The sequence below is a fragment of the Misgurnus anguillicaudatus genome, chromosome 14 (assembly GCF_027580225.2).
Source record: "Misgurnus anguillicaudatus chromosome 14, ASM2758022v2, whole genome shotgun sequence".
Taxonomy (NCBI): domain Eukaryota; kingdom Metazoa; phylum Chordata; class Actinopteri; order Cypriniformes; family Cobitidae; genus Misgurnus; species Misgurnus anguillicaudatus.
The window spans coordinates 4,702,995-4,720,406 of record NC_073350.2 but is presented as its reverse complement, the minus strand read 5'-3'; the positions used below and the strand labels follow the sequence as shown (position 1 = coordinate 4,720,406).

The 17,412-nt window shown below is 36.4% G+C and overlaps 1 protein-coding gene across 1 annotated transcript in view; it reads right to left on the bottom strand.

Annotated features, from left to right (window-relative positions):
- The window catches only part of atg7 (ATG7 autophagy related 7 homolog (S. cerevisiae)), a 121,096-nt gene that overhangs the window by 43,298 nt on the left and 60,386 nt on the right, over positions 1–17,412 (bottom strand). Inside the window, exon 18 of the mRNA XM_073875759.1 lies at positions 8,771–8,851. Within this exon, the coding sequence (XP_073731860.1) occupies positions 8,771–8,851 (81 nt within the window). The remainder of the gene's footprint in view (positions 1–8,770; positions 8,852–17,412) is intronic.

The following is a 17,412-nucleotide window of genomic DNA, read 5'->3' as shown; positions in this document are numbered from 1 at the left end:
TGTGTTAGCATTTAGCCTAGCCCCATTCATTCCTTAGGATCCAAACAAGGATGAATTTAGAAGCCACCAAACACTTCCATGTTTCCCTTTTTGAAGACTATTACGTGAGTAGTTACACTTAGTTTGCAGCACTTCAAGTAACAGCATGTGCAGCAACATCATCACTCCTCACTACTTTCCTCTCGCTCAATCTTCTGTCAATATGACTGCACCCGAGGTGGAAGTGCTGCAAACTAAGTGCTCTTCACCCATACAGTATAGTTCTCATTTTTTATCCACTTAAAAAAATTGCCACGTTTTATTTTGTGCCACCATACTTACTCGTGTAACTACTTGTGTAACAGTCTTTAAATAGGGAAAACATGGAAGTGTTTGGTGGCTTCTAAATTCATCCCTGTTTGGATCCTAAGGAATGAATGGGGCTAGGCTAAATGCTAACACATTCACGACGTGCTGTACAAAGAATAAGTGCATGCATTAAAAAAAAAGATAGGCATGTATTAATTTGTCTAAGTTGAGGTAAGAACATAGTAGTTTAGGTACATAGTTAACATCTGTTTAGGCTTATGTTATGGGGTCCTGTACAAGTTTCGTTTTGGCATTTGTTTTTTTTAAAAACACTGCTGTTATTGTTTCTGTGTAAACAACAAAACAACGCAAACCTGTGGCATTGGTGACGTCAGGGGCTTGCATTTTTGGTGTTTAGTTACAGGCATGAGCGAGTACTTAAAAATCATAAAAACAATGGCGGCCTACAGAACTGTGATTGTGCTGCTTAAGATATTGAGTTTATTAACGCTTCTCCAAAAAACTTTACCAAATTTTGCAGAAAGACTTCATTGTCCATCCAAACAAAACTGCTCAATTGTTTGTATTTATCACTCTGTAGAAAAATGCGTATGTGCACAGGCTTGTAGTGTTTCTTTACAAAGTAACATCGCCAACTACTGGCCTGACATGCACAATACAGTGTTTTAGTTGTTAAATTAATATGAACAAAGACCATTTTGACAACGTTTTTGTGTGTACAACCAAGAAAAAAACGTCCAATCATTATCATGTAAACATGACCTTACATGCTTAACATTGATCAAACATATTACTTATTGCCCATTAGAGAAAGAAAGTCGTATGAATTCGAAATACAGAAGAACTTCAGTATCTGCAAACCCCTTATCTGCTAATATAGGTCGGCTTCTTGACCGGTGCACGTCCAAAGCCAGTGATAACAAAATCTCAAACTGCCATAACATGGCACTCGTCCTCGTGCACAAAAGGAGGCCGGGCAAGAGAGGCAGACATCTGGCACCACTGTCCGTTGGGCTGAGAGCTCTCGAGCACCGTCTAACAGACAGACAACCCTCCAAAATCACACTGGCCTCTTTCACAGAGCTGACTCTCAGAAGAGATTGAGTTTCTGCCGCGGGCTGATGAATGGGCGACAGTGTTGAGCTGCAGGGGAGAGTGACGTCTGCTTTCAATGAACCAGACATGGATGACTTGAACGATGGAGGGGGTTTAGAAACAACAAAAACTAGAACGGAACTCAATGAACTCGAACGTTTCTTGGACACGTCAACAGGATCTACAAGATATAATGTCACCTTTTAATACTTTCAATTTGACAAGGGGGTATTTGCATCTATTGCATCCATAAAAAACATGATTTATTTAGTCCTGACAGATGAGGGGATGTCAGGTTGGTATACTTGGATGGAGCCACATACCTGTAGGAATCAACCTAAAAATGTCTTATTGCACTACAAGGCACTTGAGATGAGTTTGGGAGAAAGTTTTTAACATCAAAACAATTACACACAACATTAATTTTAATGGTCAGAGAGCAGATGGAAATTGTTCATGAAAAACGAAATGAGTAATTCTGTTTTTAGTTGTATTTATTTTTTTTAAAGTACAAAAGCTCACGTGGAGATGTGGAGGACAATATTTACTCACTCCGGTCAGAAAATTATAAGCTTGACTGTAGACTACACGCCAGCACTGTAATTTTAGACGTGGCGTCATGACTAAAAAAACTTTGAAATCACATCAATAAAAACAGTCAATGATTGAAGAAAAGACTATATGCAAATATAAACAAAAAAAGTACAATTTCTTTGTCTTTGACAAATTTTTTTAACCAAATGAATCTAATAAAATATTACGTGTAAACCAGATCCTGACTGTAAGTTGCTTTCATGCCTAGCAACACAACAGCAAAAGCTGCTAAACAAGATCGTGATCGTGTTTTCCAGGAGTGGACCTCCTCGGCACAGAGGCTTATGAAGTCCATTATACCATTGACGCAGTGTGTGTGTGTGTGTGTGTGTGTGTGTGTGTGTGTGTAGAGTTTGGGAGGGTAAGCAGCACATCTGGTTCACATACAGCTCTGCTCTCAAAGCGACTCCTCCCAGCTTCCCCTGTAATTGTTTGAGATGGTGGAAGTTTTCGCTCCGCGCAGATAAAAACCTCAGACCGGTTAACGCCAAGTTTAGTCGCCATGTCTGCTAATAGTGTGTATGTGACTGTTCCTCAAGTGAGGTCAGAGCTGGCTAGAAAAAGCTTTTAAGTTTAATGCCACAGCTATATGGAACATTTCATGGAAAAATTAAAACCTATACGAATCCTCTATTGGTTAAATATATGGGTCTTGTAAAAGATCTTATATGTCACCACGTAGTCCTCTGATCTCTATATATAAGGGATCAAGCACAAAGCCTCTTCTGATTGTAGGAGTTGTATTATGCTTTTCTTTGCTATTGGCAAACTCATTCTGGCCTATTTTTGAGTCTCTTGGTGGAGTCATAACCTCTAGCACCACATTCAGCTTATAATTTCACATTTCCATTGTTATTTTATCTTCACTTAAAAAAAATTATAAGAAAAACTTTTTTTTTTAATTTAGTTAGCTCATTAGTAAGAAAGGTAAACCTTCTGCGAGTGAAACCTGTTTCATAGCTGTAAGCAAAGGTGCGTTAAAACAAGTACAAAGTCCAGAAAGATGAACATTCAGTTTATGAATTTGTAAATGACATCTCGTATATGTGATTAATTATGCATATTTATACTTTATTCATTTATAGGTATTAAAGCACCACTAAAGAGTTTTTGCTCTTTGCTCCCCCTACAGGTTAGAAGCGTAATTGTCCATTACCACTGCCGTAAATACTGCAGCATAACTGGCTCTGATTGGATAGTAGGTCTGCCGTAAAGCAAATTTTTGTAGTTTTCACTCGAACTACAGGACCGTGACCCGACGGTTGGAAACTTCTTTAGTGCTGTTATGGCCGAAAGAGGGCTGCAAAGCGAATGTGAAAGTGCCGTTCACCGTGTTTCGAGTGGATGAACCACTGAAACTTCTTTGGAAACGTTATTTTAAGGTAAAAAAAAATTTTTAGTGTTGCTTTAAACAGTGTTTGGTAAGATGAGTAGTACCCAGATGAGGCTGTTATTGTTTACTTTTACATTATAGCCGCGGTAGAGGCGTCAAGCGCGAGTGATTTCAATGTAAAGTCAATGTGGAGGTCTCGCGGTGGGGATGAGGCGTTTGGCGCGGTAGACGCAATTCTGCCTCGTTTACACGTCTAGTTCATGCAAATGGCGCGATTGAGCGTCATATGCGCAAATGGTGCTTTTTGTGCATTTTTCGTTTGACGCAAATTTGCGGCTGACGCCCAAGTTGACAAATTTGAACGCCGCGATAACCAATCAGGAGCCTGCTTGCTGCTGTGGCGGCAGCCCCGCCCGGAGTCACTCATTCAACATGAAGGAACGCTTGATATTGTCCGTGAGCAGTCACCCGGGGCTATACGACGAAGTTCTTATTTCTATAGAGACAGGAATAAAAAGGACCTCGCTTGGAAGAGTGTCAGTGAGGACATTGGGCAACTTGGCAAGTTGTAAATGCACATTTGTTGATTTTTGAGTCACGTGACGTTTATCGACCCGCACCGTTTATTTTCCCCATATAGTAAGGTGACTAAATACTAACCGGTAACTCTCTCAATAAATGCACAATCAACATCAGCCATCTTGCAAACAGACAACCGCGTAGCACTTGCCCCTCCTAAAAGAAGTGGATTTTGCATCTGACGCGTGTCAAATGGTTCGACAAACTTCGCTCTAGACACGCGAATGCATTCAAACTGTTCATGCGGCAAACTAGGCACATAAATAGTAGCCTGGGTTTCCCCATGCTGCCTTGCGCGCAAATTTATTCACGCTGCAAGGCCAGCATGGAAACATTGGACTTATTTTGCCTTGAAATAGGGAACCAATCACAGAACGGGGAGGAGGCAGCAAGCGACACACCGATTGGCTATGATCTACGTACAGAGGCATTTGATAGACATTTGTAGCGCCCATTAAACAGCTCTGGGCATTCGTAAACCACGCCTCAAATACAAGAAAATAAACATGTGGTTCCCAGACCACGTCTTATTCTCTATGAGACTGGTGTGGTGTTAGCCAGGCTACTTAAATAATATATTTTTGTGTAGAAACTAGACTTATTTCTTTAGGTCATTGTGCTCATTAAGAAAATTCATCTTGATTTAAAAATTGTTAGATATTTTTACTGAAAACAAGATAAAAACACTAATTTAGAAAGTCATTTTTTGCAGGGTATTAGAGTAAAGTTTGTTTTTCCATCAAAAGAAAAACTTATGTCATCCAATCAAAATGCAGCTAAAGGAGATCCCCGCCCCTTGGATGTCGTGTTCTGCAGTGAGGCGCTCCAGGGCTGTCTGGTTGGTCATAGCTGGTTTAAGATGAAAGAAGCTGGTTTAAGCTAAAAATGTGGCCAAAACCCTCTAAAACCAACCTGCTAGCTTAACCAGCTAAAAACAGGCTGGGAGACCACTTAAAACCAGCCAACTTAAGGGAAGGTCACACTAGACTTTTCGTTATTCATACACATGTTAATGCATCAGACAGGAAACGCAAGCTCGTGCGACGATACTTTGCAGTTTGCTGCGTACCAAAATTCAAGTGTGGTGAAGTCTAACCTGCAAATTCGTATCACGTGGACATATGTGACCAGTACAAAACCGGTATGTCATGGATGAAACCAATAGATCTTATATTGACAAACTACTCCCCGCCCATATTCGCAGTAACGTACGAAAAATATTCACATTCTCAAAGTCTAGTGTGACCGCACGCACCTTTAGGCTGGTTTTAGCTGGTCCTTTTAGTAGAGATGAGCAAGTAGTTAAATATGTTATTATTATTACAATTAAGAATGTAGGTTTGATTTATTAAGTTACAATCCATTTCACTTAATTACTTTTGAAAGAATCTTGGTCCTGTATCACCAGATTTGGGTTTCAAAGCATCTTCTGGAGATACGAGGTCCTGCGTCACGTGTTAAAGTGTTTTATTTCAAAGAGACATTGTTTTGGCCTGTCTTCAGTACGGAGAAAAAGCAAAGTCTCTTAATTTACAAGCGTTTTTCTGCCTGATGGCTCGAGTGTTTTGTTGCCATGGTTTCGTGGTCGCACACAGCTGACGGAGGCCAACATCGCAAATACGCAACGGGTGGATGAAGGCCAGATCAGAGATCAGAGAGCCGATCCGAGGGTTCCAGTACTGTATGATTAAGAGCATGTGTCTGTTATATACTACTGTTACTATGGATCATTCAAGATCACAACTTTATAATAAATCAACACATTTACTGTTTCCTACTGTATGTCTGCCTGCTCTAACTGCTTCTGTGATCATTTCACATTGCAAATTATTTTTGTGTGACCCTGGACCACAAAACCAGTCAAAAGTAGCATGTGTATATCTGAAGAGTTTGGTTCCAAAACGCAGTAAATCAATTTTGACTAATTTGGGTAAAAATGGGTTTTCTCTACCAAAAAAGTAACAAGATGAAAACCACTTTTTTTCTGTTACAAACTTTCACATTGCATCTTATAACATTAAAACATTAAACATTATAACATTAAAAATTCAAATCCATAATTTGATCTTCAAAGATTTATTATAAAAATTGATTTTTTTTCATCAAAATGCCATAAATCTATTGAATCAATAAATAATTGTGCATTCATCTTTGTCATGTTATATTCATTTAGTTGACTAGTGGTATACACTGATTAAAACACTAATGGCATTAATCAAAACACTTATTAAGAACACTGTCATTGCTGCTGTCATTCTTGGGACGTCGTTGCTGAACTTTTTTGACAGCGATCAGCTGTAAAATGTTTTGGTCCTGCTCGATTTTCGTTGACTTCAGTTTTACAGGGGGACCTCTATTTGTAGCAAAAGCCAACAATGCATTATATGGGTCAAAATTAGGGATGTAACAATTAATCGTGCAAATGCGAGTTTTCCCAATGAATTAATTTGAATGAATTACATTGAAATCCCGGCACATCCCAAAGCCAGGGGGCGCTCTCGTGCAGAAAATTCCTTTGTGCCACAAAAGAAGTATTACGAACGCTATTCCAGGAAATGTCTACAGGAATATTTATCAAATTGTTTCAGGTATTTTCATGATAATAAAGAATATTTTGAATGATTTTGTTTAACAAGTGTTGCTTTTTTAAATGCACGTTATAAACGACTCCGACTCATAATGATTTTAGATTGATAAGGACTTTCTACTGACCAAATGCTGTAGTACACGCACAAGCTGTGCATGAAACACATAATCGCAGCCTTGCGATTCAGAATCGATTTCAGACAGGCATTTTTGATGGGACACGCGATTAATTGTTACAGCCCTAGTCAAGTAAAGATTATGATCTAAGATATAAATATATTAAAAATTCATTATCATTAGCAATATGTGTTGCTAAGAACTTTATTTGGACAACTTTAAAGGCAATGCTTTCAATATTTAGATTTTTTTGCAGCCAAATCCAGATTTTCTCTGCCAAATATTGTCCTATCCTAACAAACCATATATCAATGGAAAGCTTATTTATTCAAGTTATTATTTCAGATAAATCTCAATTTTAAAAATGTCACCTTATGACTAGTTTTGTGATCCAGGGTCACATATAATTTACTACAAAATTTTAGGTAGACAGCTAATAAATTGCTTTTTGGCATTAGATCTGTAATTTTTCTAGTTTCATAAGGACATTTTAAATAGTCTTAAATACTGTACAGAAATCAGATTTTTTTAACGATAACAGAGAATAAGATTAGTAACATTTAATCACATTGATCATGATCATTCACGAGGTGATTGACAGGAATCATTTAGTCAAAATCCCTACAGAGACGATCAGACTACATGTGTTTCCTGTCAGCTAAAACAAACAGCAAACAAATAAACAAAAATTGTCAGTGTTTACCAAACACCTACGATGATGTGTTTGCAAATGTTTGTGGGTCACAGTTTTTTAATGAGTTTATCTGAGACTGCTGGATGAAGTTTCATCAGAACTTTTTCAGCATTGTGTCTCCTTCTTACAGCATGACCAAAATACACAAGAGTCACATTGTCATCTATCAGTCCCCATGACCGTATATATTAATGCATCTGCAAGTGCTTTATAACGAGTAAACTAAAACTAACGCTAACAATCACAGATGCTCCATGTAGGTCTATTTAGATTTCCTAGCATTTATTGTTTTCATTAACCGAAAACCAGCCCAACAACACTTCTTTGTCTGTCTTAATCCAAGAAGTAACTTAAAAGTCATCCATATGACTCCATCATTGAGTTCAGATGAAATCAGCACAATGAAGGTTTAATTTCAATTATGTGAAAAAACAAACACAATGGTAAGCACATGATGAATACCACGTGACAGATAAGATGAGCAGAATGGGCAATGAAATTTGAGTCGTGAAAATCTGCAAAAATCAAACTCTTCCTCAAACACAAAACCGAACTTAAGGAGACTTTATATAAAGTTTATGGTTCTTTAATGGTGTGTTTGTGTATTTTGGAGACTGACAGATGTGATCACTATAAACTGCTATAATATAACAGTGCCTAAAGACTCCTTTCAAGTCTTCGTTAAAAATTCATAGAGGTTTGAAACAAGACCAAGTAGTTGAGGACAAACATGTGAGTTTAGGGTGAGCTATACCTTTAAGAGAGATGGACAGGAACCCCAGCATATGTAATACCTCACACAGTTTCCTGCATCAAAGTGTGAGGATCTGAAAGGTTTTATGAGCTTTTTATGTTTACAGCAGGAAGAAAACAGAGAGAGAGAGAGAGAGAGAGAGAGAGAGAGAGAGAGAGAGAGAGAGAGAGAGAGAGAGAGAACTAATGAGTAATCGTCAGCAAAAGCGAGGGGGAAGGGGAAACTTTAAACTCACTATATTGTGTGTGTGTGTGTGTGTGTGTGTGTGTGTGTGTGTGTGTGTGTGTGTGTAGGGAGTGGCCACAGAGCCACTAAAAAAGAAAGAGGTTGAGTTAAAAAAAAACACTGTTTCAGAAAGAGAGAGAAAGAGAGCGAGAGACATATCCACACATGCAGAAGTGATTGAGATGTCCGCGGGATAAAACATTTCAGTTCAGACGTAACTACTCACAGACGTCCGTGACATAAACACTCGCAACCATACTGCAAATATCTATCAATTATATTCATAACTTTAATATTTTATCACAGTATTCAGCTTTAACAACTCCTTGCATGCGCGTGTTAGCAATATGAATTTTATTTACAGACAGATATCTTATTTAGGTTGTTAATTTTGTTCCACAAACATTTAATCAGCTATTGCATAATGTTTTAATAAAGTATATGAGTCACTGTATGTTAAGCACAAAACAAGAAGGTGACTTACTATCGATGAGCATGCAGTGCATTTGTCAAACGCCAAACTTGCAGGAAGAACATTGTCAAATCTTGACAGGAATCCTCGAATCTGGAAAGAAAACAGATATTTAATAAGATTCTTTTAATTTTCAACATTACACCACATAATCTGTTGTTGAGAAATATTTATTAATCTATATCGCCACCTGGTGTTTGACAGTATAGAGCAGAAATTACATAATCTACTGCTTTACTCAATCATACTACATTTGTAGCATTTCAGTCAGTTTTAGGTCAAGAATACCCCCCCCCCCACACACACACACACACACACACACATATAGGTAAATATTAATATTGTTTATTTTAATAATAATAATAATAATAATAATATACTTAAATTATTTAATGTAACTTTAATACCTTATCATAGTATTTGCTGTCCTAATTTTAATTGATGATTTTATATAAAAAATAAACCGCAGCAGGATAAGTAGCTACACTCTTAGAACGAATGTGTTAAAAACAACACCCTAGTGTTAATTCTGGGACAACGCATTTAGTGTTATTATTGAAACAACACATTTTGTGTTACTTTTAACACAACTTGTGCTATATTTTAACACAAAATGTGTTAAAATGACACATAATGTGTTAAAAGCTTAACGCACAAAGATGTGTAAAAAATTAACACATCCTTTCTAAGAGTGTACATGTATTACGTCATATATTTGTGCAGAACATAACTGTCAATTTTTAACCAAAATACAGTCAGACATTTCGTCATGAGGTTCGCATTAAATACATCAAAACCTAAACTGTATAAAGCACCAAGCCGCATTCCTCAAAGTGTGCAGAACGGCGCTGCCAAACTCTTTCCTGTGACGTAAATATGGCAACAAGCAAATGACAGAGCTCTGTCTTCAATTACACTGCGGCATTACGGTCACGTCTGCCCTGTATCTCTCACCCAACATGTTCTAGAAGGTTCTGCATTCGTGTTTGGCAGCTGATCTTAATTGAAAGGAAATTAAAGAAAGAGCCCGAGGGAAAGATAAGAGGAGTCGGGGCTCCTGCGTGAAGATTACGAGGAATTTACAGGCGGCTGATGCATTACCGGCCGCCCATGAATCCATGTGCCTGAGCTCAAAGCACTTTGATGTAAAGTTGAACATTTACGGTGTCAAATCCTCAAAATATGAGAGATTTATATTTTAAAAAGTCATTAAGGTCATTTTATTGAAATCTAATTGAGGTTTGCATCAAGTGTAACAAAGATCAGTGGTGTGACCCTGTAGTTTGGGCAAAATCACTCTTTTACTGTCAGAAAAACACAGGGAGGGAAGATAAACTTTCCTTTTCAATACAACTATCATTTTATACCACAACGCTGTTTAATGCTTTATTTTGATTGGTTAAGAAATGTTAAATGGGTATGCTTTTTTTTGATAAACGCACACCTGTCAAATGTCTTAAAATAACCACAAGAGTGATGTTTGTGGTATCCGTGGTATAAGAGGAATAATTGAATACGGTCCTTTGAATTATTTGAAAATAATGCACACTCCACTTTGTGTCGTACCGCATTACCATCTTTGATGTGCATTATTTTTTTAATAATTCAAAGGCCCGTCATCAATGTATGTATTGCTTACATACGTTTGGTGGTGGTGGTTAAAGATTTGGACTGGTAACTGGCTAAAGGTTTAAATAACAGACAAATTGATTCACAATCATTGTGCCTCAGGATATTTGAGGAGGACTGAAACTGTAATTCATGCATTTTAAATGTGCCTCTTTTAATGTTTACACACGGTATATATGCACCATTTTAACAGGCTGCAGTATTATTGACGTATTACTCGATATTCATTTTTTTCAGGGTCATAATTTTATTAAAGGTGCTGTATAATGTAAAACTGTATTTATCTAGGCATAGTTGAAAAATAAGAGTAATAACATATCGTGAGCCTCAAACACGATTGTTTCCTCGTTCTTTTGTCAACCACATGTATGCAAAAGACTGCTGGAAAACAGACCAATCTCAACATAACACCAATTGTGACGTTACAGTCGAGATGAATGCCCCGACATTAAAGGACACATTAAATTAACGACACATTAAATTAATTACTATGTTGTTACAATGCTAAAAACAAAGTTGTTATATGGTAGTTAATGCTATATGTTAGCGTTTAGGCTGAAGTTGTACTATTGACATTATGCTGGTCCATAATAAAAAAAAAAAAAAACATTTACCACTCAGAAACGTACATTAACAATCTTCAAACAATTGTTTATTCCTAACAATATGCATCTTATTTTGATACAGGCACAAACATATAAGGTTGGTTTGCTTTGAAAGCTACCAGCTACTGAGTGACAGCCAATCAGAGCCGAGCTCCACATTATTATTCATGACCCTTCCAAATAAGGTAATAATAGACCATTTCATTCTAAGGGCAATTCCTAAATGGACAAAACTGTCTCTGGATCATTTTTGCACTTAATAAAGCCATAAACCTTCTATCTAGAAATCAGAGATTATTTCAAAACATTCTTTGGCACCTTTAAGTCTTTACATATTTTTCTTTTACTAATAAAGAATTAGTTGCTGCATCAACATACTGTAGTTAACTACATTGTTTCAACTTAATTTAAAGCATACAATCACGAAGAGGCATATAAACACAGGTATAGGCCTTGGTTATATCAGGACATGTGTATGTGTAAGGAATAATCCACGGCTAGCCATGCATTGAAGGATTTTAATGCACAACGTAGAGGCGAAGAACCACCCGACGCAAAGCCTCTGCTTAGTGCATTAAAATCCTTGAATGCATGGCTAGCCGTGGATTATCCTGCTTATACCACGGTTATTTGACAAGTTAAAAACAAGTTCAATCTGTAACTGATGTTTACAGTGTAATTTTTTAAAAGACGGGTAAAAATTACGGTTATTTTCTTAAGTTACGGCTTGTTAGTTCTAGCACTCCGTCAGCTTTAAATAAAGTAGAGCAAACAGATTGCTTTTATTTGAATAACTTATCACATTCATTTAAATTCATTATTAAAAGAAAGAGACAGAGAACTAAAAGAGAAGAACCAGAGAGAGAGAGAGAGAGAGAGAGAGAGAGAGAGAGAGAGAGAGAAAGATGCGTGCGCGAAGTACCTGTAAAGAAGATGCGTACAAAGTCTACGGAAAGATGACGTCGATACGAAAAAGATGAGCCGGTTTGTCCCTATAGACAAGTTTTTCCTGTGGCAGCTACCGTAGCTTCTCATTGCGTTTTCGAATTGAGGTTGGTTGCAATTCGTAATCTTACCACTAGACGCTGCGAAAACACCCATACTGTACCTTTAAATCTATTAACTCTTTCCCCGCCATTGACGAGTTAACTCGTCAATTAAAAGAAAAACGCTTCCCTTCCATGACGAGAATTTTTGGCTTTCCGCAATACCGCTATTATCCACCAGGTAGCGCAATACAACTTGGAAGTAACGCCTCACGTGTAACAGAAAGAACTCAGTGTATGTTTTAAGTATCACTCTCCATCTTGTCTCTATCAAAAGTCCTTCACAAAATGCAATCACATCAGCTTTTTGCTCAAAATTTTGTGTTTTTGAAGAAACCTATCCATATTTGAGATGTGATAAAAAGAGAACTAATGAAGGTAGGATGATTTTTTTTTATTTTTTTTTAAAGCAGAGGGTCTGTTCTTTCATTTGATATTTTGTATTTTGTTTAGATATTTAAAGAAGAACACTTTATGGAAGGCGTTCAACTTTTGTGAAAATCATAAAAAATGCTGGCTGGCAACTTTTTTTTAAAAAAATCTACAGTTATCCTTACTGGAAACCGCAAGCTAAAGATAATCTGCTGCTCCAACACAGTGACTGACAACAGCACAAAATCATGACAGCCTTTTAAATAAACCCCTGGTTTCACAGACAAAGCTTAAGGCTAGTCTAAGACTAAAACACATGTCTCAAACGAAAATAACTTGCACTGAGAGATCTTAAAATATGCCAGTGACATTGATTTGTCTATGTTTTTCTCAGGGATGTGTATAAAAGATGCCTAATCATCTTAATTTAACTAAGGACTAGTTTAGCTAAGCCTTGTCTGTGAAACCGGTTTTGGACTGCTGAAAAATCACAAATCATGACAAAGCCATGTTGCTTTGGGGTGTAAAAAACTGGCAGAACTTGCCAGTGCCAGGTGATGAACTTTAAATCAATGGCTGTTTCTCAATTCCAAGAACACAAAGAACGGACTTGTGTTCTTGTGGAGACCGGTCTTGTCAGGCAAACTTGCGAGAACAAACTCAGAAAAACGCAAGGATTAAAGGATTAGTCCACCTTCTTAAAAAAAATCCAGATAATTTACTAACCACCATGTCATCCAAAATGTTGATGTCTTTCTTTGTTCAGTCGAGAAGAAATTATGTTTTTTGAGGAAATTTTTCTCATTTTAATGGACCCCAACACTTAACACTTAAAAGTTTTAATGCAGTTTAAAATCGCAGTTTCAACAGAGTTTCAAAGGACTCTAAACGATCCCAAACGAGGCATAAGGGTGAAAAGATTGTTATTGTTGTTAAGAAAAATAAAAAATATGCACTTTTAAACCACAACTTCTCATCTTCCTCTGGTTCTGTAACGTGCCAGCACGACTTCACGTAATACGTCATCATATCAAGAAACACATATCGAAACTCCGCCCCAGTGTTTACAAGTGTGGAGAAAGAGGACCGTTCTGACCTTGTTGTATGTCGAATGATACTAATTAATGTCTTTGTGTCAGTTTTAAATTGTTTAAAATGGTCCGCAAATGTGCGTTTCATATGTGTAACACGTGACCTTTCCACGTCATTACGTAATTACGTGAAGTCGCGCTGGCGCGTCACAGGACCAGAGACAGACAAGAAGTTGTGGATTCAAAGTATTTTTTTCTTGTCAAAAACGACAATCGTTTCGCTTAAGTGTTAAGTCCATTAACGTCCATAAAATGAGAACAATTCTGGAATTTTTTCCTCAAAATACAAACAAACATTATTTCTTCTCGACTAAAAAAAAGAAAGACATCACCATTTTAGGTGGTGGTGAGTAAATTATCTGGATTTTTTTAAAGAAAATGGACTGAGAGCGCACTTCTGAGACTTTTAATTCATGAGATCAAAAATTGCTTCTGAGATATAGCCAGAATTAATTATATCTCATGTTTGACCATCAGACACGATACATCAGGGCCAGGGGCAAATTTCGGAAGGACATGACGTGATGAGTCTGGGACTCGCATCTCCGAAAACGTTTAAGCAAATTTTAAAATAGACTAACCCACCGCAGATTTGAAGTACTGTATATTTTCGCCTAAACTTACATTTAAATTTCATTTTGTGACACATAGACGATAACATTTTAAATACTATGCAGGTTTTCTGTTTCATTGCTGTTTATGCTAAATGCATTCAGTAAAACTTGGCTGTCACGAGTCCACACAAGTCACCTATCCATGCATCCTCAATAAAAGGGTATTGAATGTAAACTTGGCTTGATGTGAAACTGGAAGAGTAATTGGGCAGCGACTGATGATGTTTCACAAGAACACAAGTACAGACAAGAACGCATATTGAGAAATGGACAATTTCAGTATCAGTAATCTCACCCATATTAACATCTGCAAGTGGTACATTATGTCTTCTCCCACATACATACTGAAAAAAATTGTGTATTTCTATATTTCTGATGTGTTACATTGCAACTGTGCCATTCTGATTAAACTTTAACTTTAATTTAAGACATAATTTTTTTACAGTGTATATAAGTAAACACTGACAGCTGTACAAATTCAACTACAACTTTAATTCTCAGCTTTTCCACAAGGGGCGCTATTAGAATAGTCTATGGTAAATGTCCTCTTTACTACTGTTAAGCAATAAGCAATATGTTGTGCATGTTGGGAACTTTCTTAGGCAGGAAACAAACCAGAGTGGCAACAGCAATATGATGCTTGACATAATATTTCAACTGCTTTTTCATTTAACTGTTATGTCAGACTAGGCAGGTACAGATCTTCGATTTAAACCCCTAAAACACATTTCCTCAGAGCAGATACAGAGCACTTCCTATATAAATACAGCAGGGGGCAGTGTGCGATAATGACAGTCCAATTCTGGGACAAAACATTTAATTGGCTATCAATGCTGTGTGCTATCTTGACATGTCGAAGCCAAAGGCACATTAATGCAAACGTACTTCACACAGTCAGGAACATTAAAGCCTGTCAAATACAATGAATGAGATCAGGGACTCATAATGATCCTGCTATTGCCCGTGCCCTGTTTGCCAGCATCTGGTATTGTGTTGCTGAGTGCACAATAAACAGTCGACCGCTCTGATTAATTGTATTAAGCATGAAGATTTGCATACATGCAATAATTGGTTTATTAAGAAAGAGCATTTGTGAAAGGACATATGTACGCTGCATGCTGGTGCGGTTAATAACCCAGAGAGGTGCTCTTTGACGTCTGGAGCTGCGTCATTAGCCCCCTATGTGTGTTTCTGTGTGTTTGTGTACGTGTGTGGTTTAATGTATGCGGGGGGCTCACGCTAAATCTCAATGGTAAGCGTCAGCACGCAGGCAGGAGGTCCCGCTGTGCCACTTTATGAATTATAGCAAAACACAGAGAGGAAGATGCAGTTAACTGCAGCTATTTATAATGTATATTGTTTTTTCACTGAGAACACTATTATGGTGGTAAACTATGGAGGACCACAAGAGTCATGCAAAATGTAATAAAGAACTTCAATATTTAATAACTACCTGGAAAATAAAAATAGCAATTAATAGATTTGTTTAAAAATTCATTAATTAATCTATAAATAAATAGACAACGTTACAAAAAAAAACATTATGTAACATTTTATTAGGCAATAAAAAGTGAGATTATAAAAATAACGTAGAAATGAAATATTAATCCATTAATAAATAGTTCAAAGTAATATAACAATTTACAAAAACAACATTAAACACTCAATAAGTTCATCATTTTAAATTGCATTAATTTAATAATGGAATTTCAAAATGTATTTCAAAAAGCGATTTAAAAAGAGAAATATATAGATTTATAAATTGAACTACAAATACAGGTTTAATTTAGGCATTTAAAACGGCATTTCCGTTTAACATTTCTGTTTTCATTTCCCGATGGTTCTTCTTATTCTTTTCGCTGTTCGATTTGCTTTTCGTTTGAGCCTCTCTATTTAGCTTTTCCGTGACTCTTTGGGTCCTCGCAAATGGTCAAATGAGAAATTCAAATTAGCTATGGCCAGGTGGATGTAACAAGCTCGCTGATTGGCTCTGATTGTACGTCATGCGCAGATTTATAGATCTCGGGTGAGGACCCAAAGAGTCACGGACAAGCTAAATAGAGAGGCTAAAATGAAAAGCAAATCGAATAGCGAAAAGAATAAGGAGAACCATCGGGAAAATGAAAACAGAAATGATAAACGGAAATGTCCTTTTAAATGCCTAAATTAAACCTGCATTTGTAGTTCAATTTATAAATCCAGTTATTTATTTCTCTTTTTAAATTGCTTTTTGAAATACATTTTGAAATTCCATTATTTAATTAAGAATTTATAAATGCAATTTAAAATGATGAACTTATTGAGTGTTTAATGTTTTTTTTTTTTTGTAAATTGTTATATTACTTTGAACTATTTATTAATAGATTAATATTTCATATCTACATTATTTTTATAATCTCACTTTTTACTGCCTAATAAAATGTTACATAATGCTTTTTTGTAACTTTGTCTATTAATTTATAGATTAATTAATGAATTTTTAAACAAATATATTAATCGCTATTTTTATTGTCCAGGTAGTTATTAAATATTGAAGTTCTTCATTACATTTTGCATGCCTCTTGTGGTCCTCCATAGTAAACGTATCTATCAAACATATGCACTGTGTTTCCATTAAGGGCCATTCATATATATATATATATATATATATATATATATATATATATATATAACAAATATCACAAGTTAATCAATGCACAATTTGATAATGCATTAAAGAGCAAGGCATTGAATTAACAGCCTATCAATAGCACATTAAATGTATACCTGAAGAAAATGACTGTATAATAAGATGCAACAGGGAGTAGATGTATTATGTAAATAAACAGCATTGTAACCAAAGCCCTATGATTTATGGAATGCATTATTTTGATTCATATTATATAAGTGATATCATAATTCATAAATCACATAATGAATGAGAATAAATGACATCCTAAAATGTGTGTATGAAGCTCACACTATACGATATACGAAGCTATTGTCAACTATCGTCCAGCAAAAGCTGCTACTGAAAACAGCTCCCTAATGATACCACCGCTGTTAGTAATAGCTTGAAGACTGTGACAAGCAATTTAAAAAGCATTGCAATCTACAGAGAAAGACTGCTACTTCCTGTTTTCTGAAGTGATGATGATGATGATGAGCAGTGTTTAGAGTCGGCCATGAAAGCCTGCATTCATGAGTGAATGTGTGAAACAAGAATCGTCTTGAGGGAAAATCTTGACTGACATTTGCATTCCAGAAAAGAACGGGCTTGAGACCTACAGAGTAAACAACTCCACCAGCCTGCTTTCA